A 24,491-nucleotide genomic window follows, 5' to 3' on the forward strand; every position below is an offset into this window, starting at 1 on the left:
CTGAACCAGGATGTGGCCAATTACAATCAGCCAACATGGCTTAAACTCTAAGTAAATATAACATTTTCAATTTCATGTGTACATCAAGAATATTTATGTACAATTTCATGGAAAACTTTGATATTTTGTAGAATGGCTTCAAAAGAAAACCTGTAAACAGTCAAATTTTGTTGGAAAGACATTTTTCTCCAAATATTTTTCTCACTTCTACTAGGTATTAAAATAGAATGAGTGTTAAGAGTTGAATTATTACATTGAGACGCAAACCCCAGCAGCCCCTATTCTGCAAAGGGCTTGTTTAGATGGAGAGTTTGTGCACAGCAAGTTAGGGTGTAAATCTACAGTGCACTTCGCTGAAGCGCACTAACTGGCTGTATGGACTCTACTACTGTACCCTAACAGTTCCCTAGTGCGCTTTGATCTACTCCCAGTGGGAGAGATACACCCCGTCTTGCTGCACACTAATTCTCCATCAAGACAAACCTTAGGCACATATTTAACTTTACATATTGTGAATAGATCTATGGAAGTCAGTGGAGTTACTCCCAGTGCATAAGGTTAAGCACATGTGTGTCTTTGCAGGATCAGGACATAAGTGTGGAAGGCCCATTAGAATCAGTGTTCTGCTGCACTGACTCTCACTCTGTATTAGATGAATTAATCAAGGAGCCCTTCAGTGGAATTATAATTGATTTATCCGTGAAACTTCTTTTTTGTTTGTTTTCTCTATTACAGAATATCTGATCAAATCTAAACACATAGCAAGCTGCTTTGAGATCTTTTTAACATATTACTTAACTGTCACCAATTCTGTATCTGTTTCTGTATGTATCAATTTATTGCACATAATGTCATCATGTTAAAGTTTGAAAAAATATTCACACCAGGCTAAGTTTGGCATCTGTTCAGATCAGACCCAGAAGATTGCTAGGCTCTTCACTTTTATTTTCTAAAGTAATGTTTATTTTGGGAGCAGAAAACTAATCTTCCATTTTAAATGATTTTTTATTTGCTCATATTCTCTAGAGTTTCATGTATGAAGAGTGAGCATAAAATTAATTGACATTTTATAATGCAGATTTACTTAATGCTATTCTATTCTCCCAATGAAACTGAAAGTATAAAACTAAGTTTGACTTCACTTTTTGCAATAAAATTAATGCTGTGATTTTTGGTGCATTGTAGAGACTTTATATGAATGGTCAGGAGTTTCACATAGCTATAGTTTTAAGCAGAGCTGGGGAAAGTTATAAGACAGTTTGCCAATTTTTTGTGTGTGTAATGTAGCATATCCAGTCTCATAGGCATGCTTGTATATGAAATATATACATGGAGAAGCAAGGCAATTTCTGAGCAACATATTGCACATATGAGCATTCAAAAAACGTCAGTCACAAAATTCCCTTTTGTAAATCTCAAAAATCACATGGTGATTAATTACAAAGCAGGAGTTTTTATTCCGCCTTTGCCACTTACTAGCCTTAATAATAGGTTGCATTTATACAGAATTGTACAAATATTAAGTATCATAACCCCCCATTTTACAGATGGAAAAATTGAGACTAAATGACTGTAATTGCCTTAACCATGATTATATAGGAAGTCCATGTTTAGACTCAGATTAGACCTCAGGTATCCTGGATCCAAGGCTGTTGCTTACTTCACTATACAGTGAGTCCAAAAGCAAGTAACCTTTCTTGCCCTGAGTTTTCAAATCCGCAAAATGAGAATCAATGTTACATACTTGTGGTTATGGACATCTTAAACACTGCATATGCTCTGATTTTTGTCTGTGATGAGTATTATTGTCCCCTTTTACAAATGAAGCTCAGAGACTAAATGATTTGCCTGGTGAAGCACTGCATTCTAGTAGCTTAGCGGGAGTTAGAAGACCAGGCTTGTATTTATGGTTCTGACACTGACGTGCTGTGTTAGCTTAGACATGTCATTTAACACAGCTTTCTCAGTTTCTTTATCTGCCTAAAAGGAGATAATACTGGTGAAGTACTATGTATGTGCAAAGTATTATTAAGGCTAGTCATTGCCAGATGTGGAAGTAGAACTCTTGTCTCTCAATCCCCTTTTTAATTTAGTTGATAATGTAGTATTTGGGAATATTACCGTGCAATTTTTATATATTTATTTATTTTTACTAAAAGCAACTTTTAAAATGTTCACAGACATCAGGATTGTTCAAAATATGTTGCACGAATTTGTCAAAAAAAAAAACCCACAATTTTGCAAGAATGTAGTGAACTCCAATCCATACTTTTAAAAAACAAATAGTTTTACTTTTGCACAGTTCAATTTCAAGATTTCTAAGCCTTGCTTTTGATTTAACCTTTCAAATTTTATAATGTGATAGGCTTCTAGGGTGAAATCCTATTCCACTGAAGGCAGTGGGATTTTTTGCAATGGATTTAAATGGATCCTGGACCTCACCTTTTTATTTAATTAAAAAAATCTGCCTCTCAAGAAGTTTGAAAAGCACACTTTTGTGAATAACAAACAACAAATAAATAGCAAACAAATAACAAACAATTAACCTGATCCTGTGAGTAGAGCTGGTCAGGACATTTTGACTAACCATGTTTTCCACTGAAAACTGCTGATTTGTCAAAACCCCAAAATCACTGGGAAACAGATTAGGATTTGATGAATCTCCCAAATTGAAAAAAAAAATTGCCTTATTTGATCTCAGTGTTTCCCCCCATCTAACCGGTCCCTAAATTCCCTTCCCCCCATTTCTCACACTGGTTCATGGTCCCAGTCTCCTTGTCCTACCTATTCCAACCTCCCCTACTTCCCAGCTTCCAATCTCCAGTAACAGTCACTGATTTCTCTCCCCACCTTCTCCCTCCCCTAGTCAGCTTTTGCCCACTCTGCATTCAGCTCCAATGACTTCCTCCTCCATGCCTGCATTCCAACAGAGGGGTCATTGACAGCATAGGAGAGAAAGGCCCCCTGCTTTCAGTTCCTCTGCCTGACCCCATCCCAGGATCTGTTTCAAGGAAAGTCCAGCTTTGCCCTGTTGCCCTTGCAAGAGCCTGCTCAATTGCTCTGTGGAAACAGTGCATGTGCAGTACAGTTGGTCAGAAATTTTTCTGACAGAACAGTTTTCTGTTGGAAAACGGCTGATGCTTCAAAATTGAAACGTTCTGGGGGAACGTCTCGATTTCAACACATTTCTGACAGAAGCCTGGCTGGTTTGCAACAAAACCTTCCTGGTTTCCTGCCTGCCTGTCTCCCTCCCTGACTCCTCAGCAGCCCTCCTGGTGGCAGTCTGCCAAATGTGGGCAGATTTACACAGAGATGGCAAAAGGCACATCACTGGCAAATGCCAACCCACTGTTAAATTGCAAGTCCTTGCTGCAAAGCATGGCGGTGCTAGAGCTTTTCAAAGAAATGGTCACCAGAATTTTACATGGGCAAATTAACATATTTTCCCCAGACTCATTCTTAAGAAGAACTAAACTGTTTCGGCTGAAAATTTCCAGAATAATGCAGCCTCAGACAGACACCCAGCATGTAAAATTTCAGCCTGAACTGTTACAGGTTGGCAACTGAAAACAGAGTCTTATAATAGGAAGTGTGGGCAACCTTAATAATAGGCAGCGCTACCAGCCCTGCCTGCAATACTTGCATCTTGTACAGCTTATTCTGAAAGTCGTTTGTTGGCTGTACTGGAAACGTGCTCCTCTACCTCCAAGTATTGTGTTGGGTTGCAGATTAGACCCTATTGTGTGGGGAGGGAGGAGGTGGAAAACAGCATATTTGTACCCTTGTGTTTATGCTAGAGTAGACTGAGTGAATTTTTATGCATTTAAATTTGCCTTTATAAGTGAAAGATTAAAACAGCTTTATCCTTTTTCCATAGATATTAATAACAATGTATCTGCTGACTGCTGCTGTTGGGGTAGAAGTTTGGCACAAGCCTTTCCTATTTGGTTATTATATTACAGATATATTAGTAATCTTGCTGATAGGTAAGTCTCCAGAGCTGTGAAAACCTATATTGTTTTTCATATTTGCTTCTTTTCCTTTATAATTATTGTTTTTCTTCCTACAATACTTATCTGCTGCTGAAAGAGATGTGTTTACAGAATAGTTTAGTAAGGTCAATAGTGTAGTGATTTAGAGAATCTACCACAGCAAAATGGAAATTTTTGGAGAAATGTTTCCTCCTCATGTTTACACTTTCTGATGCTCACGCACTCGCAGCTGACCAACAGAAGAACCTTAGTTCCATCAGGGGACTGATGCTTTTTTGCTGCTTGGGTGACAGGTTTCCAAAGATTCAAATGTAGTTAACGTCACACAAGTAAGATTGCTCTCATATATATAGACACGTTGCCATGGAATGGGTGCGTCCTATGTGTGTTTATTAGTATGAGCTTGACCCTTTAGTCAATAGTATAATGGTTCTTAGGCCAAGATCCTCAAAGGTATTTAAGCTCCTAAATTCTATTGATTTCAACTGATGTTAGAATCCTCACTAGCTTTGAGGATTTGGGCCTTAGATACTATTGGTACAAAAGTGATGTGGTGAAAAGGATGAAAGCTTTTGCTGTTTAAATAATGTTAGGAGACAAAATTGTAAACCTGACCAGCAGGCTATTCAGTTTTTAAACTTGTGTTTAGAAAGTATTTGTAGAACAGAAAAGCTAAAATGTTGCGTTTCCTCCTACTAACTTAACGTTTAGCATTACTTCTTATCTGATGAAATCACTTTTATTTCTATATTCTGATATAAGCACTGAAAATTTCCTAAGCCAGAAAACAGACAGTATTACAGTTGGAAAGAGAACAGGAGTAGTTTTAGCTTTTAACAGATTAAAAACATGAGCTTTCAATAACATGCAATCAGGAATGTGTCTGAAATAACGTATAGGTTTAGCTGGAATGTTAAGAAATTAACATGCAAATTTTGTATATCCTGATTTATTAGATTTTTATTTGTAATGAATTTAAGTATGAAGAGAAAAGACAAGAAAAGGAGGAGTTGTTCTAATGCACTATTTAATACATCCAGTATGGAAATGCTCCTTAGGAAACATTTGCACTCTTTAAGCCAAATTAAGCTCCTGGGTATGTGTGTACATCTCCCATGGACATCCCTAGAAGCTGTACAAATGTATTTGAGGAGATAATTTAATTGTGCCTATTATATTTACACACACTCCTCCTCTTCCCCTCCTCCTTCCCCTCCCTATTTACAAACCATTAAAGGCAACTATCTTCAGCTTCAATTGTCCCTTCCAGGAATTCACAGAATATAAAGAAGTAGAGTTATTCATGTGATCCTGTACATAGGTATAATTTTTAGACGGGATGTGTACAAGGATGTGCTTTCGTTTCCTCTCTTGCTTTACCCTCAATGTATCATCTTTTAAGGACAGCCAGAATTGTATAATCCTTTTATTTCAGGTCCACAATATGTCCATTTTGAGCTCTTTGAAGAAAAAATATGAAATAGAACATGCCACAGTAATATCCCATGAATTTGTCAACTCATTTTATGTGGGAATGCTCGTAAAATGCCATCTGGTGGCTGGAATGGGAAAATGAGATAGGGAATGATTTGTGCACAAGTCAGAGCACCTTGCTTTGAGAAGATCGATGCCAGCTTCTCCAGAAGTTGGCTATGTGATGGTGTTATATGCTATCCTGAACTAGTCCATTGAGTGCAGTCTTCCTTTACCAAGCACCTGTCTTCCTGTGTGCCTGTCATTACGGCATATGACAACCAGTTTAATGAGAAAAGTTAACGGCCTTCCTTATGCTTGATAAGCCATGGATGACACTTTAGTTCACACTGTTCAACATAGTAAGATTTGTGGAAGGGAGGCCTGTTAAAGCTTTAAAATCCCAAGAAACAAGCAGCCTCTCTTCACTCGCACTCAACCGTAAACCACCTCAAAGCAAAGCTTAATAATATCACTTAAGAGTTATTCAGCTCTGTTTATATATTGCATGCTTGTCAAGCAAGGGTGATGTGAATGGATTCATGAAGCAAGAGAACTGAATGTTCTTTCCATCATTGTCTTGGGCAGTTTACACATATCCGAGAACCCAGAGAGGCCTTTAAAATGTCATCTGTCATACAGTAGTTACAATGCCCTTAGCAGGACAGATTTCATGGCTGGGATATGTATGGTTATTTTTAACTATGAGAAAACCTCCAAATAAACTATCATAATTGGCTCCGTTATTACTGTTTTTACAGCCCCTTGTAATGATAGAAATCAATCTTCAAGTTTGTTTTTAGGCACTCTTCAGTTACATTCACAGAGCAAGAGAGGGCAGATGAGAGAGTCCTTGGAACTGATGGTGGGCTAGAAAACATTCAATCTTTGTCTCACAAGTTTGAATCTGGGCTCAGTAATAGAGACCAGAAGTGGTTACCGTTTGATAGCTGTTCATCAGCAATGAGTAGGTTCGGCTCAGTTAGTAGTAGTCTGAGATTCGTATCACATACTGTGACAGACAATGCCCCGAAAAGTCATGTTTGGCCTCTGGCTGCCTATAATGCCGCTGTTCGAGAGTTTCCCAGGTGCGATGGGGCCCAACAACCTACCTGGGGTGAGCAGTACAGCAGTCCTGAAGCACCCCCCTGTGCATTGCAGGGCTCAGCAAATAACAGTGCTGAGCAGTACAGCAGTCCTCAAGCCCCTCTGGGCGTGGCAGGGCTCAACAAACAGCAATGATGAGCAGTACTGCGGTCCTGAAGCCCCTCTGACTGTGGCTGAGCTGCATCCCTTCTGGCAGGCTCTGGGAATGTCTGTCTCTTTTCCCTCTACTGTCCTGCCCTGCTCAGAGGCCTCTGATGGGCTTTTAAGCCCCACCTCCTGCCAGGGTGTGTGTGACAGGGAGGGGCCTTTCTAGCCCCTGAGAAAGCTAAGGGCTCCCTCTCTGGTGGGAGGGGCTGGTACACTCCATCACACACACCCACATCGTTCTGTATCATGATTGTTAAAAATGGTGACAATCTCAGACACTAAAGGGCTGACCAGACAGAGAGACTAACCTACCTTTTCACTCAGATTAGTTGATACATAAGCAAGAGTGTGTGGGAAAGCCCGTACTGCAAATGCATTTTATGGAACTGGTTCTATATATATATATATATATATATATATATATATATATATCAGAGAATCCACTCTCTTGCAATTCAGTACCTTTCATGAGCAATTATAAATGGCAAACAACAAGACACTGGCATTTTATGAGCTTGTGTCCAAGGACCCCAATTAAATCTTATTGGGGCATCACTTACCCATTTGGGGGCATTTACTAATCATTGGTGGCATTTTTACAATGAACCTGTATCTGCTTGATCAATACTTGGCAAAGTATCTGAATGAAGTTTCATGCTTTTCCCCCTATGCAGCCCCCACAGTACAGAAGCACAGCTACTGGGCTGTCAGGTTTTCAGAAAATCAGAAGAGCAAGAGTAGGGTTTGCAAATATATGTAATGGATTTTCAACAATTGGAGTTCCTCAGTTATAATCTAATGGTGAACTTCACTCTAAACACATTCTCAATAGACGTTGTGGTTTTATTGAGTGAGGCTCACGCACTAAAAATGGAATTCTTATTACTAGGATTGAGAGTGCACAAGATTTACAAAAATGACAGCGATACAGGTTGTTAGATCTGCAGGCAAGGGCACTGTCTTCCTTACTTTACAGTGAAGCACCTGGCATGCTGGGAGTGCACGTAGGAAGGCCAGGGTCAAACACACTGGACAGAAACCTCACTGGAGTCCCAGGTTAAGCAGAGAAACCTCTTTAAAGTATTTTACATATTTCTTCTGCCACTAAGTGAACACGACCACAAAACTTTCATGGTTCCTGGCCACATTTTCATCTTGAAGCTCAAATCTTTAAGCTCCCTAACAAACTCTCAGATAAACACCAAACAAAATAAACAGGGCAACTCTTCTGTCTACAGAGCTCCCTGTCCTGACATCTAGACAACAAACTCCTTTTCTCTCTCAGCGTGAGAGAAGCCCAGCCTCTTCTAAAAGTTCAGACCCTAACTAGACTCAGCTGTACCTAATTACCTCAGCTCAGCCAGGCCCTCTCAGATGACATACTGAAAGCCCTGTGAGGATTAACCACAATTGACCCTCAACACTGGCTCAGTAGGGTCTCCCATAAGGGCACACTGGGACAGATTTTGTCATTGCTGCTCCAGGCCCCCCAAAAGGCCAATGCATAGTACGATAGGGCAGATATTGATATGAAAATTTTTAGAAAAACATGCCTTTTCAAACAATTATTTCCCAAGTGAATGTGGAACCTTAAATTAACCCAAAAATATGCCATAAATTCTATATATATATGTGCTCACTTGCAAGCAAAAAATTACTTTTGAATGCACAGAAAGAAATGCTTCCCCTTCCCCACACCCCGCAATATTAATTAAAATTGGGGGGGTAGAAAATTGTTCTTGTGCTTGCGGTGCCATTAGAACTTACAATGGGTTCATTGTGTTTCGTTGGTGCAGCTCTAAGTACACAACAGGAAGGCTGTTCTATAATCCAGACATCATTGCAGGTTTCAAACCTTCGGGATTGGTCAGTAAGGTTGGGATCCACAAATTAACTTAAGCACTTAACCCCAGACTTAGGTTTCTAAGTCCCTGTTTGACTCTATTGCAAACCACAAAACTCCCACTGAACATGGTAGGCATTTAACCCCACTCGGTGCCCAAGCTTTTTAGAATAAAAGTTTCCTCAGAATCTAAGTTTCTGTCTCTGGGCATGTGCACTCACTGCTGCCTCCCGCTAGGCATCTGGACAGCTATCTCCCACCTAAGCCCCAAAACAATTTGAGAATCAGAGGAGGACAGGCATTCAGCCATTTAAATTGTGTGTGGGGCCCAATCTGGAAGGAGTCTTCAGAGTCTGTCTACTGTATCAAGCTCCATTCTAAATCCATCTAGAGGAGAAGGTACCCACCTTATAACTTATCCCTGTGGTTAGAGCACTCACCTGGCTTGTCAGGGACCCAGATTCAATGTCCCCCTTTCTGCCAGAGGGGGAGAAAGGGGTCTTCCACCTCTCAGGAGAGTTCACTAATCATCGATATTCTGATGAAGACGTTCCCTCAGTTTCTCCCGTTGAAGCTGTTCTCTGTGGATAAATAATGAAAAAGTGACTGCAGCAAGGGGACTGGACCTAGGGTCTGCCACCTCCCAGGTGGGTGCCCTCATTAGTGGACCTCGGGATCATTCCTATGCACTCACTCCCTCTTTCTGGCCCAATGACTATTCAAGTATTTAACCACAGTGGAAGTAATTGGCCCAAAGAGAGAGAGAGAGTGAATGACTCTGTTATCAGTAGTTAGGGCATCCACCTGGGAAGTGAAACACCCCAGGTCCAATCTTCTTGTTTCAAACTCTCTTATTATTTATTTGCCATGGAACAGTTTCAACAGGAGAGACTGAGGCAGCCCCTCATCAGGATGTCCTATACCTCAGTAGTACTCTCCCTGTTCAAATCCTCTCTCACTCCCCCTCACTCCCTGGCAGAGAGAGAATTGAACCTGGCTCTCATATCCTAAGCAGGTGCTCTAACCACTGGGCTAATAATTATAAAGTGGACACCTCCCCCACACCATTTTGTGTGAAGCAAGGTGGGTGCCTAACTCATTCTCACAAGAAATGCCTTAAGTGCCTTTTGGCAGCAGATTGTTTTCCATGGATTGCTAAGCAGAGCTAGGCACCTTTCTTCTGCCAGAGTTTACTTGCCTATCACCAAGAGAGGGGCAGGGTTTAGCACACATCTCTCTCAGCTGCATCTCCCCATTCATTGTATAGAGGACCTAACTCGGCTTTCTGGATCGCAACGTTGTTCTCGGATTTTCTAGATGCCTGAAAGTGAGGTGCCATGATGCTCAGTGTTGCAGCTCTTAAGTCCTGTTGTGAATCCCATACTAACTGTCTGATCTTGTGCCCACTGATGTCAATGGCAAAGTGTCCATTGGCTTTCATGATGCAGGATCAAGTCCCAGATGAAAAATGAGTAATAAAAGCTGGCTGAGGTCTGGTCCATGCACTCTCTCCTGTAAGCGGGGTTAATGATTTTAGAAAATAATTATGTTAATTTTTTTGGTAGTGTGTTATACTGGAATTTACATTGATTTTGCAAAGATAAGTTTCCATTTCTGGGTATGCACTCATCCCCTGGTGTATGTTGATTTGATAATGAATACATGAACAATAATAATAATTAATAAATAGAGATGAGCCCAAGGCATAACAGTTAAGCCTTACCAAACAGGAACTGTCATACTTGATCAGCCCAGTGGAACACCTAGGCCCAGGTCTTGTCTCTTAACAGTGGTCTGTACCATATGCTTCAGAGGCAACTGCAAAAATCCCTGTAAGTGGACAATTATGCAATAACCTATCTGTAGAGAAAATTTCTTCCTAACCTCTGTCAGTTAGTGGTTGGTTTATGCCCAGAAGCATGGGGGTTTAGCTCTCTTCTAAAAAATTATTCTATCTAACGTAAGTGTGTAGGTTCTTGTAGTAAAAAATAAAAAAACCTCAGACATAAGGCCTAGTATAATGAGCCAGGGCCTAAAACCTAAGCCTGAAGCCTGAACTAAGGCAGCAGTTAAGCCCTGTTATTATGAAGCAAAGTTAGCAGAAATCAGAAATCAAAAGAAATGGCGCTGGTATTGCAAAAATATACATTCCTAAAAAAATGCTAGGCACAGAACATGCAAGCACATGACAAAACAGGAATGGTACACATGCATTCCTCAGAAAACAACAAGGACATGCCGCCCTGCTCTGTAAAACATAAAGGGTGATATCTTGCTACATCAGAGGGGGGGCAACTACACACGTCAGAGAGCCAATATAAAAATTGTTTGTATTAGTGTATAAAAGAGGGACTTAAAGGAATTTTCTTTGTCAGGCTGAATGATGAACGGAAAGTCCTGCCGGTCCTTTGTCACATGCATACATGTATTAAGTATACTTGTAGCACATATAGGGCGTTTTTTAACATGCTTTGTCGGCAATAAACCTGGCATAGTGGCTTTGTTACTGAAATTAATCTCTGGTCTCATTGGGTAATCCAGTCGTGGCTTGCTGTATTGGCTATCTGCACATTCTGGTTTGAAAATGTTGGCTTTCGTGTCCTATTCAAGGTGACAGTCATAAGCAGAGTCAAGTGCAACGTTTTATTGACAGAACTGCTGTTAGTATTAGAATTTATCCATATTTCAGGACATCAGTGGCAAAACAGACTGAGAGTGGCCATAGCTTGATATCATGGAAAACAATTTTATTTCGAGTTTCGTATTTTCCTTGGTTTAGGAAAGATATTTTTCTCTTTATCACCTTTAAAGTACAAGTAAATGACTTGTAACTTTAATCCTTTGAAATATTTTTCAAAGACCTTTCCTGAGAGTAGTCTATAAAGCATTCCTTCCTCATAGTCTACCCCACTTAAATGTTCTGCATCATAGTGAACATTCAAATTTCCTTTGGCCAAAGAGACTTGGACATACCTCCCATCAGAGTCCCCAGACTCTCCTCTTGATTCAGCCAGAGGGATTGCAGTAGAATGAAGCAACTTGTTCTGTCTACCACTGCCTCTAGAATACTCCAAGCTCTTGTCCACCTCAGGAGTGAGAACGCAGGTCTCTTGCATAGTAATGCAGAGCGCTAACTACATAGTCAAAGTAAATGCATTTCTAATGATAACTGGTGGGAGAGAAAGATTGCTTTTTTATTTGCATATACTACCAATATATATTTTCAGTACATATTGGTAACTCATTTCATACTGATTTCCTGTGGTTTCTATTGCAAAGCAGCTAATTATTCTTAATAGTCGTTAGGAAGCTCTGAATGTTAAATATTAAAGGATATACTTTCAAACCTGTACTTTAGACTTTAGCTCAATTAGGATTTAAAAGTGTGTTCTTAGCATGTGCTAGCTAATATATTCACCAGCTTAGTGCATGTGAAAGTATCGTTATGTTGGAGGCTGGGTGAAGCCCCATCGAAGCTAATGTGCATGCTAGCCGCTATTCATTCAGGGTAAATGTAAGAAACAGGTAGGCTCCTTTTTGGAGAAACAATAGAAGGCAATGCCCAAAACACAGGGAACATGCATGGCGTGACAGAAGCTGAGATATAAAGGTAGAGAGTTTCTCTGTGGGCTTAGGGCAAATACAGGGGGGCTGGGTAATGTTTGGTACAGCTGTGCATAAGGAGACATACCAGGGAAGCAGCCAATAAGAGAAACACTAGCAACATGACTCTGAGAGAAATACAAGAGGGAGAGCTTTTGAGGCAGATTGCTGGCTAGAAAGAGGCTTGGAACTGTTAGTAAAGAAATTGCTGCCTGTTTGATTCCTACTGTGTTCAGGGAAACAGGCTTTTGTGTACATCCTTCATAAATAATGAGGACTGCATCAAAAATCTATGAGGCTCCATCATTAACTTCTCCTAATGCAAACAACCCACAAGATCATCACTTGGTTCAAAAGGGATAGCAATGTATACTGTACTGTATGGAGCTATCTCATGACCAGTCTATGCTAGACTTCTACAGTGGGTTAGCATATAGCTCACCAAGACAAAGGCGTAGGTGGCAAACGTGTGCGCAAATGCTGAGTCTTCATACATGCAGATAGCGTGCATGTTTGCACAACTGTCCTGTCTCCATGTAAAATCAGATGTCTTGTGTGTGCAAATTCATGCTGTACTGGTATGCGTGAATATATATTTGTTTGCTTAAAATGCTTAATATTTGTATACTTTAGACACACCAAGTTTGTAAATTCTAAAATTATTTTCTAAGTTGATTCTTTTCAGTTCATAAGTGGTGCAAACTTTTACATTTAAAATAAAATATTGATTCTATAGTTATCAAGCAGTTAATAATCTCTTTGCCCAGTCACTCAGTGGCAGTAGAAATTAAATGAAAACAAAAAAGTTCTTTTCTCCAGAAATGCATAACAGTGAGAATCAATCCTGTTCTATAAACAGCCACTTTTCCAGCTACGAGTGCCTCTAAATGTTGAAAGTTTAACAAGGGAACATTAAACATTCAATGCAGTTAAAAAAAAAAAAAAAATTCCAGCAGTTTAGCTGCCCTAAAATGTGGAATATGGTGGTGGTGATGGGGAAAGGTTTTCTAGGCTCTGAGACTCCAAACATTGCTAAGTAACTTTTCCAGATGCTAAGTAAGTGTAAATGAACCATTTTTTAAATTGACTCTTCAGCAGTCATTGAACATACGGTTATCAATCTAGAGATCAAAAGGGAAAATAGTGTGGTGATGAGATGGGCCACTTAGGCATCTACACCGCCCAAAAAATAATAGAAGTACAGCAGTGAGCCTCAGAGCCTGGGACAACTGACTTGGGCACAAGGGACTCAAGCTGCTCGGCTGAAAATAGCTGGAGCCTGGAGTCCAGGATCCTCTCCCCTTTCTGGGTTTCAGAGCCTGGGCTCTAGTCCATGTGGGAACATCTACATTGCTATTTTTAACCCAATAGCACAAACCCCCTAAGCCAGAGTCAGTTGAGCTGTGCTGCTGTGGTTTTTATTTTTGTTTTTTTGCAGTATAGATGTAACCTTAGGATCATTGTCATTTGAGCCACTGAGAATCAGTTTCTACAATATTAGTGATGAAAGGTTGAAATGCTACTAAACTGTCAAGCATTTAAGGGCTCAGTTCAGTCAAAATTAACTCTTAGCTTCTGCACTATGCAAAGAAGGATTGCCCAGCCCTATTCCTTATCTCTCTCTCCCCCATTCCCCCTCCCCTCACAAAAATGACATTGGTTTCAAGTACAACAGTGGCTTAAAAATGACAGCAATATGTTACATTGTGACGGGCAGGGTCTCATCGCTGGACTTGTTCTAATTTGGTGACCTTCTGGGCATGGCCTAAGGCTGTTTAAACAAGTGTTAATTAATTACCATTAGACTAGGGCAAGAGACTTTTATAGGGCACAAAATGGGTCAGTAATATTATTGTCATCCTTTAGGATGACAAATTTGTTTTTAATTTTCTGTAAGCTCTATGGCAATGTCTGTTGTAGAAATAGTCACGTAAGTAACTAACATTTGATTGTGTTAGGATAAGGGTTGAATTCAAAAGCCCTTAAGAAGAGTTTGAGGTGTCAATATTGCTGCTGCAGCTGCTTCTGTGATAGTGGAAAACTTAAATCTCAAAAACAGCTTGGGAAATTCAGAAAGTGGCTTTGTGTCTAACGTGCCCATGTCCCTAAAACATTTAGTGGATATTTTTAGAATTTTGTGACATGACCAAAAGGATTACTGATCCAAATGCATTTTAACTGCCTATTTTATTAATCTAAAAGAGGGTTGGATGATCCTCTAGCTGACACACAGGAATGGGACTTGGGGTTCTCTTCTCATCTTGCCACTGCATTTTCTTACATTACTCTGTGTCACGTATCTGCGACATAATTTCCCTATCTATAAAATAGGGGTAATTTCTCACAGTGATGTTTTGAGATGTAACTCAGGAACAGAGTAGGTTGAAAAGTGGTAAGGATTTTTGTGTAAACATTTAGGCAAAATTATGAACATTCAAAAACCAATTCTGTTCATTGGTTGCCTAATGTTTTTTAAAAAAATGAATGATTTCTACTGAGAGAATTTCTTCTAATGTCCAAAGTTTGAGATTTCAATCAATACAGGTAATATTAACAGAATGTGTGATTTTAGGGAATTTCAGAAATCAAGATCCAAAATCACCCCTTGGCAGGAGTAAGGATTGTTCAATGGCGAGTGATTGTGTTAGATTAGATTCTCATTCCATGCCTTCTGCTCCCTGGATCAGTGGGGCTGAGACTGATGCAGAAGCGGCTATTCAGCCGCTGGGCAGAAAGAAATTCTTAACACTAATTCAAAAACAGTCTTGATGAGTTCCAACGGCAACCTCTAGCCAAGCCTCCTCAGCTAAAAAGACAATGGAGGCAATGTGCTGAAGAAATTGGGCAGTTTTCAAAACTTCATAAAAACTACCTCTCCACCACACACTGAAACCCCCACCCTCATAAAAGATTAAATTGGGTAAAAGTTAAGTTGAGTGAAAGGTATAAAGCAGTGATTGGTGTAGCTGTCCCCTCTTGGAGACTGAATTTTAGCTAGCAAGACTATCATTCGTGGTCAGTGTGTTATTTCTGACTAAAATGACACTTCATAAAAATAACAAATTGCTGGAAACTAATGGTCTTTGAATTCTATTTCTAGCTCTGGTCTCTATTTCTGTTCTTCTTGGTTTCTTTTCTTATAACAAATCAAACTTCAGGATTGCAGCAGGAAATTTACATTTAACCTCAAGAGTCAGTGTTTTGTCTCATGTCTGCTCTAATGTGATGCAGATGTTAGAAGTGCTGTACGTAACTCAAGATTGTATTGAACTAACCCTCCCTGCTTAATAGAAAACATAGCTAGCTGCAGTGCACATTAAACAGACAATTCTGAGAGAAGTAAGCTTGAGAATGCATATAAGTATATTTATAAAATACTTGGGATGTTTCTTCAAACTGCAAGTCCTCCAGCTGTTTGATATAGAGGATGAATGTTTTCTGGAAGAGTAGGGAAGGAGAGAGGTAGATGAGGACTAACAAACAATCAAAGAAAATAACACCCGAAAAAAATTATAATCTGAACTGTTCCTTTTTCTTTTCTTTCCCTTTTTTCCTTTCAGAAGATGATTGAAGTTTGGTATTTATTAAAGACCATGCAGGCTATATTGACTAGTCTCTGTGTATCTAGTGCAATCTTCCTTAATACAGCTTTATCTTGACTCCAGTGTCCCTGCTATTCTAGCTTTCCTTTGTTGAGTTGCCAATCATCCCAAATTGTGCCAGAGACTTTGGTAGTGGGGACGAACGACTGACTGGTGAAAGCCAAAATCTCTTGAGGAGACAAGAGACCCTGCTGTGCTATGTTAACCCCAATATATACTATCCTAAATTTGTTTTTGCACATCCTCTTTCTTACTGTATCCTGAGTTTTCTTGGTTTTACAAAAATTGTTACAAAATGTTGATATGAAACCAGTTGAACAGTACATTTTTTTATAATTAAGATTTTAGGAAATTTTAAGTTATAAACTCAAATTTTATAGCACCAGAGAGTAAAATTCTACCTCAGAACAAAATATTAGTCTGGCACAATTTTAAAACACAGACATTATGACAATTGTCCAGTCATATAATAGAGACTGAGGTAAGAAATCTTATGCAGAGGAAGCATCAAGAAACAAATAAATCAGGTGGAAAACACTTGATAGCCGGTCAGAAAGGAAAATACTACCTAGACAAACACAAAGGAAAATTTACTCCACAGAAGATCGCAGGAGTACTGCATATATCCACTGCCCATCATGCTGATCTGTATTGTCTCACTGTTTCCTTGTACACCCTCATCCATCTATTTCCATCTGTTGTCTCTTGTCTTATACTTAGGTTGTAAACTCTTTGCATAGGGGCAATCTTTTTGTTCTGTGTTTTTACAGCACCTCACAAAGTTGGGTACTGATCAATGACTAGGCACTATAGTAATACACATAAAAACAGATAGCTGCTCGCATAATTTATACAAGGAAATCCCCATTCCTTTGCCAGTTAAGTCAGACTCAAAGACAAAGAAAAGCTTTAAAAAAAGCCATCTCTGTATTTTTAAAGTGAATATCCAAAATGACAATAAATTCAAATAATTACAATAGTGAAAATCAATCATTGTAGCAGTGGAATATAAAATTATAATATAAACAATCTTTGTACATTAAATTGTCAACCTACTGTTTTCCTAATAATCACATTGATCTATAAATAATTGGGCTTCTATGTTTGTGGTTAATTGTCTATTCCAGCTGCAAGCTGTTTGTGGTAAGTCCATCTCTTGTTATGTGAATGTACAGTGCCTAGCAAAACGGGGAGACCACAGGTGCTACTGTAATACAAATAATTATTGAATGGTGATGAAATCTTTTAGTGACACCATTACAGCACACTCTGCTCAGAACGTGTCTTAAAAGCATCAGCTGCTTGTCATATGAAAGGCAGGAATTTATATGGTCAACCATTTGCAGCAGCCTCAGTTAATAAAAAATATGTGCTAATAGTGATGGCTCTTCTTCGAGTGGTAGTCCTTATATAGATTCAGATGTGGGTGCGCATGCGCCCCATGCACCAGAGCTGGAACTGTTTGTAGTAGTGTCTGTTGACCTGCACTTGCGTTGACGTGATTTTAAGAGGCCGTGTGGGGTGATGCTACTCCAGTTCCCTCTGGCTGCCTCATGGCCAGAGTTGGAACCTCTGTTCCCCTTAGTGCTCTTAGTTTTCTGAGACAATTTGTAGGGATTTTTTTTGCCGTTTGTACATAATTTTTCTTCTAGTTGTATATAGTTCCAGTAGTTGTTAGTTAGGACTCCCCCCTGGTTGGACTTCTTCCTTTTCCCCGGGATTATGTCTCAGCAAGCTGGCTTCAAAAGCTGTGCTTCGTGCCCATACTTCTCTGTGAGCGATGAGCACCAACATTGTGTGTATTACCTTGGCGAGGCTCACATCATTGCCCGTTGTGCCATTTGCTGCTCATTTCCGCCTCAGAATCGGGAAACTAGGGAACGTCACCTCCGTATCACCTGATGGAGGAGGTTATATGCCCATGTGTGCAATTGGATCTGGAACCGGTGGATCCACCAAAGGAGTGGTGCCCGTCACCACCGGTGAACATTCCCTCAGTCCTGTTGCACCAAGTTGGGTGAGAAGTGACACATTGACCTGGCTGCTCCACCTCCTAAGAAGCCTCTCCCGGAGTATAAATCCAAGCACTGGCACTGCCTCCAGCCACCTTCGCCTCCAGCACTGCTGAGACTGCCCAGCCCCTCTGGACTCTCACTCCTGGTCCCCCAGTTGCCAGGCTACCTGTCTTTGCTGATGCCCAAATGGCTTAATTCGCCATTTTGGTTTTTTATGTGTTGTTGTTCATCCTCCATATTGGCCCCTCTTCTTGTTGATCTGTGGGCACCCTTTTCCTGAAACCTGCCTAGCGACTGGGTAGAGGAGGGAAACTTAAGCAGGAAGGGTCATGTGACTCTAGTGAAATCTGCATAGCAACCTTAGATCATAAGAAGGCTCTGAGCCTTGCGTAAAGGGCTTCCTGCCTCAGTGGCAGCCCTGCTTGTGTGTTGGTCCCATCGTTAGAGAAAAATGAAAGAAGTGCACCTATTTCTGTATCTGATACCTACCTACTCTGCTTCCATGATTACCATCCTCATTGTTGCTTCCATCGTGGTTCCTGTACTGTTGGTCTCTTGGAAATCCCTGATCCAATCGTGTGATCCTTGACTCTGCTTCAGCTTCTCTAGTTCCGTGGGGAGTGGTGAAGTAGATATTTACTTACCATTGTTTTTTTTTAACCCACGTAGTCCATGTGTTGGGATCTGGGCTTCATGCCTTTGGGGTTAACTACCAAGTTGTTACTTTAATATACCCTTTGTTTGTTTTATATCTTATCTCCATTGTGTTATTGGTCAGGTGGCCATCACAGGTGATTAGATACTGGTATCAAGGGAAAGAACTTGGGGAAGGGGATCCTTATAAAGATTATTTCCCACCTTTGCCAAATATTTTGGCAACACCGCACTGAGCTGATGCTGCTGTACGCTGGCTCCCCTTGTCAACCCAGCTCCCCGGTCAACTTGGGGCTTTCATTTCCGATGGATGAGCCTTGCCTGCTCGTGCAATGCTCCACTCCATTCTGCCTCATACCAATGGCCCCACCCCTGCCGGAACCATCCTCAGAGTCTGAGTGATCCTCTGAGCCAGACCCCTCATTCTCTCCTGCGCGATTCTACAGCCCACATCCTTGATGCACCTGCCCTACCCTCTGATGTATGTCCCTCCCTCTGAGGCGTGGTATAGATACCCCCAGAGCCCACTGCTGCCCAGCAAACCTATATGCCTGACCCTATTGGCCCGCTTGGGACCCCTACTGGAACCATGAAGTGCAGTCGCTACTGCAGCACGAGCCATCCCTCACCCACACTGCCCCGCTTTCCATCCATGATGAGCCTCAGGACATCGCCGGTTCTCACTAGAGCCTCCTCGGCTCCAGATGAAGTGCTCGTTCCACCTTCCCTTTCCCCTCCAGATGACCACAGCCAGTATCATGACCTACTTCGACACATGGCTGCGGCTCTCAACCTTCCAGTAGAGGATGTCCGGGACCTGCAGAACCAGTTCCCGTATATCATGCAACCGCCTGGGCTCTCCTGCGCTGCTCTTCCTATCCATGACACCATTCTCCTACCAGCCCAATCATTCTGGCATGTCCTGCCTTCTTGCACCCCAACCCCAAAACGTGCCAAATGCCACTACTTCATTTTTCTAAGGGTATGGACTTACTGATTACCCACCCACCCCCTGACTCACTCATGGTCCAGCAGCAACTGAACACGCCTGGCAAGAACACACCAAGGCCATCCCTCCAAACTAGGTGGCTGAAAAACTGGACCATCTGGGGTGCAAAGTTCACTTCTACCTGGGCCTCCAGTTCCGTATTGCATACCTCCAAAGTACGACTTCCTTTCATACTCCAAGTTGTCAAAGTTCCAGGCCTTACTACCAGTGGAGAAATATCAGGCATTCCAGGTACTTCTGGACGAGGGCAAACTGGTTGCCAAGGAGGCCCTCCAAGTCTCGGTTGATGCTGCTCTCACTGCATCTTTCTGTCTTGCATCCGTTGTGGTGCTTCGATGGGATTCCTGGTCCCAAGCCTCCAGTTTCCTTAAAGAGGTCCAGACCACTTTAGAGAACCTCCCCTTTGACAACCACAAACTTTTCAGTGACAAGACGGACAAATTCCTCCATTCCCTCAAGGATTCCTGTGTCACTCTCTGGTCGCTTGATCTTTACCTCCTGGCTCCAACCCACATTCAGCAGTGGGTCGCATCCCATATCACCTACCAACCCTACTCATAATGCCCACAGGAGCAGTGTCATCGTCCGCTCATGCCATGGCCCCATTACTGCACCGCTGCCACTTCTGCTGCTTCGACCTTTCCACAAGTCCCTCCAAACAGGGATTTTGACTCTTTCCGTGAGACAGATGAACGTTCTCCCACCTCTCCTATGGAACTCCAGATCGTCTTTGGGGGCTGTCTTGCCATGTTTGCCTGCAATTGCGACACGATGACCACCAACTGATAGGTGCTGGCCATAGTTCACTTGGGGTACCTGATAGAGTTCCTCTTTCCCCCCTTGTTGCTCACCCCATGATGGTCATGGGGACCCCTCCCACCATGATCTCCTCCAAGGGGAAGTAGACACTTTCCTCCAGGAAGACATCATAGAACAGTGTTTCTTAACCTGGGGTTTTAGAGGGGGTCACAAGTGCAGAGCTGGTATTGGGGGTGGCAAGAAAGGCAATTGCCTGGAGCCACAGGGGCGCCATGAAACTAAGTTACATGCCTCAGCCCCGTGGGGGTGGGACTCAGGCTTCAGGTGTACAGTAGTTTGGAAAGGTTAAGAACCACTGTCATAGAATGTGTCCTGCACCACTACCCTGGCCGTGGATTCAACTCCCCTTATTTTCTTGTGCCAAAAAAGGGGGGGTGGCTGCCGCCCCATTCTGGATCTATGGTTGCTGAACAAATTCATATGCAAGTTCCGATTCCAGATAGTCATGCTCCCTCTTATTATCCCATCCCTCCCCCATGGGGTCTCCTTCACAGTTCTCAGTATGAAGGATCCATACTTTCACATAGACATCCACTCGGCTCATCGAAAGGTCCTCCATTTCACAGTGGGATACTCTCACTATCAGTTCTGGGTCCTCCCCTTTGGTATCACCACTGCCCCCCGTGTGTTCATGAAGGTCTTTGCAGCCCACATGCATTGTCTTCACCACTCCTTGTTCCCTTACCTGGACACCTGGCTCTTGTTGTGCTATCTCGCAGCCATCTCCTCTCCACTATCCAGACCCTTCATGATCTCCTCACTGACCTGGGCATCTGCATTGAGGGCAAGTCAGTTCTTGTCCCTACCCGTGCACTCACCTTCATTGGGGCACACCTGGACTCTCTTGCAGGTTGAGCTTTTCTCCCAAAAGACCATTTTTCCACCCTCACCTCCCTCATCGCGCAGCTGCGTCGCAATCCATGCACATGTATCTGCTGGTGCCTTTCCCTCCTTGGCCACATGGTGGCCTCTGTGACACGATATGCACCCCTGCATATGTGCTGCCTCCAACTGTAGCTCTGGTTGGTCTACAAACCGCAGACGGATCACCTAGCAAGCCATTCTTGCTCCCCCCCTCCATCCTGGCTTCCCTCATGTGGTGGACCAACCCTTCCAAAGTCCTAGCTGGCATCCCATTTACTCCACCCACTTCCTACACTTCTCTGACCAGACACCTCGCGTGTCAGGTGGTGTGCTCACTTGGAAGGCCATACAGCTCAAGGCCTTTGGACACTCAGGGAGGCTTGGATGCAGATCAACATCCTGGAATTGCGGGCTACCCACCTGGACTGTCAGGTGTTCCTGCCCCTCATTAGATCCCTGCACATTCAACTGCTCTCTGACAACATGACAGCAGTTGTGTATATCAACGAGCAGGGCAGTGCCCGGTCCCCCTCCTTCTGCGTGGAAGCTATTCACCTCTGGAACCCTCCATGCTGGGCATCTCCCGACCACCAGCAACTCCTCAGCAGGCCCGTCTATGCCAATCATGAATGGGAGCTACACAATCCCATGCTCTACTCGGTCTTTTGCTGCGCTGGGACCAATTCACAACCACCACAAACCACAAGCTCTCCTGCTTCTGTGCCAGAGGAGGAGCCCTTGGGCCAGCCTCCTAGGGCAACATCCTTCTCCTGCCCTGGACCACCGAACTCTCCTATGCTTTCCCGCCCATCCCCCTGCTCTCATAAGTCCTGTGCAAGGTGCACTGCGATTGAGCACAGATCATCCTTGTAGCCCCCTGTTGGCCCCACCAATACTAGTTTATCGACCTCTCCACCTGATGGCTTAGTATTTGGATGGAGCTCGTGTGTAGACAGTATTTGCTCCATGCTGCTGCATGACGCCCTCACACACAGTAGACAACCATCTTCCAGAGCCTGCTATCAAGCGAAATGGTGACATTTCACCACTTGGGCACACCACCACCGCTATTCTCTGGATTCCATCTCCATTTTTGTCTTTCTCGACTACCTTTTCCACCTTAGATGGTCAAGCCTCGCCCACTCCTCCATCCAATGGCACTCAGCGCATCCCTCCCTCCTGTGGACAGTTTCTCCACCTTTAGTCACCCGATCACCGCCCACTTCCTCCGTGGACTACTCAAACGCCTTCCAGTCAGTGCGGAAGCCCACCCTGTCTTGCAACCTCAGTCTGATCCTCTATGTTCTCAAAAGGCCTCCTCATGGCGCACTCCACATCATCACGTTGGCCTTCTTCATGGATATTCTGTGGCAGGACATTTGTAAGGTGGCCATGTGGTCCTCCATCCACACCTTTACCGCTCACTATGCCATCGTCCCAGCAGCAGAGGCAGATGTGGCGGTTAGCTGCACCATCTTGCAGAGTGTTACTTCCTGCGAGCCCTGGCACCCACCTCCATGCTGAGCCCTGCTTGCTACGCACCCACATCCGGAATCCATATAGGGACCATCACTCGAAGAAGAAGAAGAAGCTTACTTACTGTAACTGGAGGTTCTTCGAGATGTGTGGTCCCCTATTTGGATTCCAATACCCGCACTTCATCTCCTCTGCTGTGGGCTCCATTGCTTGCTGGTAAGAGGGACCTGGAGTGGTGTCAACCCACACAGCCTCTTAAAGCCTCAGATGCACCACGTGGTCAACACACGACACACATGCAGGTCAACGAACGGGACTACAAACAGCTCTGGTGAATGGCACGCATGTGCACCCACATCTGGAATCCAAATAAGGACCACACATCTTGAAGAACCTCCAGTTACAGTAAATAACATTCTCTTATGCTGCTGGAATCAGTCTTTGACCTCACTTTATATGCCCAGTACAGAATTATCTCATAACAAGGCAGAATAGCTTAGTTATCATGTCAATAAAAATGTGATGCCATCAATACAGCATGACCATAAAACACCATATATGACTCTTGTTTCTTTCCAGGCTGCAGTATATTTCTTTCACTTCCACAGACGCTGTACAACATTTATATGTAAGTGCATTAACATAAGTGTTATACCATCCTACTTAAATCATTGCATTTTATGCTTTTCTCACAAGAGAAATAAATGCAATGTTTGAAAAAGCTACGTTTCGTTTAGCCAGCAGCAGGCCCAAGAATGTACTGTGTGAAAAGTTGAAAAACAATCGGTAACATTGGTTTCTTTTCCATGTTTATAACTCTTCCTTTTTCCCTCTCACTTTCAGTCCTGCAGACACTGAGGCTTGGTCTACTCTGCAAACTTATATCCGTATAACTACGTCACAAAGGGGTGTGGAAAATCCATACCCTGAAGCGACAGAGATACACCAACTTAACCCCCAGTGTAGACAGCACTGTGTTGATGGGAGAAGGTCTCCCATTGACATAGATAGCTTCTTCACTAAGCGCAACAGCAGCACAGATGCAGTGCTCTAAGGGTATGTCTTCACTGATGGCGGCAAATTCGCCGCTGTCAGATTGATTTATCCGGATTGATTGAGTGGAAGTGAAGACCCGCTCAATAGATTCAAAAGTCGATTCAGTAAAACCACCTCCAAAAAAAGCATGACGCTGCATTGATGGGTACACATTTCCTGTCGGTGCAACGTATTGGAGATGGCACGCAGAAGAGAATTTAGGAAGTTGACGTAAGTTACATAAGCTACTTTACGTAGCTTATGTAACTCCCGTCAAGTGCTGCCGAATTTGCCGGTAAGTATAGACCAGGCCTAAGTGTAGGCAAACCCATAGTCTAACTCAGTTCTTCTTTATAACTCTGATTCTTCAATGTGCAAATTAAACAGATGTACACTGTTGGTTAATAATACTGTGTTTTATTTGCAGTCAAATGTGCTCCATGATTTTCTCTAAATATTATTGGCCACTACAAATAGATTATGATTGTTTATTAACTTACATTCAACACACCATCTTAACCTTTTTCAAATCCCTCTTTAAAGCTCACCTCTGCCATGAAGCAGACAGATAACTGTCATGAAATAATGGCTAGGCAGGTGGCAAATTGCTAATGTTTGGTGTATTACATCTGTGAAATTGTACATATGGCTAGTCTATGCTAAAATAGCCTATTTTTGTTACACTGTCCTTCCCTCTCCCCTATATTTCCTTGTTTATTTCACCTACCTGCTACATCTGGTGTTTCACACCCCAAACTCCTAGGAGCAGGGATTGTCATTTACTATATGCATATATAATGCGAAGTACAACTGGGCTGAGGCTTCTACGCATTAGTGCAATATAAATACTAT

At 42.5% G+C, this 24,491-nt stretch overlaps 1 protein-coding gene across 1 annotated transcript in view; it reads left to right on the plus strand.

The window, feature by feature from the left end:
• Positions 1 to 24,491, plus strand: part of LOC137156873 (ethanolaminephosphotransferase 1-like) — a 68,303-nt gene that overhangs the window by 34,708 nt on the left and 9,104 nt on the right. Inside the window, exons 6-7 of the mRNA XM_067553880.1 lie at positions 3,878 to 3,986; positions 23,184 to 23,232. Coding sequence (XP_067409981.1) covers positions 3,878 to 3,986; positions 23,184 to 23,232 — 158 coding nt within the window. The remainder of the gene's footprint in view (positions 1 to 3,877; positions 3,987 to 23,183; positions 23,233 to 24,491) is intronic.

Source organism: Emydura macquarii, unplaced genomic scaffold (assembly GCF_026122565.2).
Source record: "Emydura macquarii macquarii isolate MOO-44397 ecotype Brisbane River unplaced genomic scaffold, CSIRO-AGI_Emac_v2 contig_1477, whole genome shotgun sequence".
Taxonomy (NCBI): domain Eukaryota; kingdom Metazoa; phylum Chordata; order Testudines; family Chelidae; genus Emydura; species Emydura macquarii.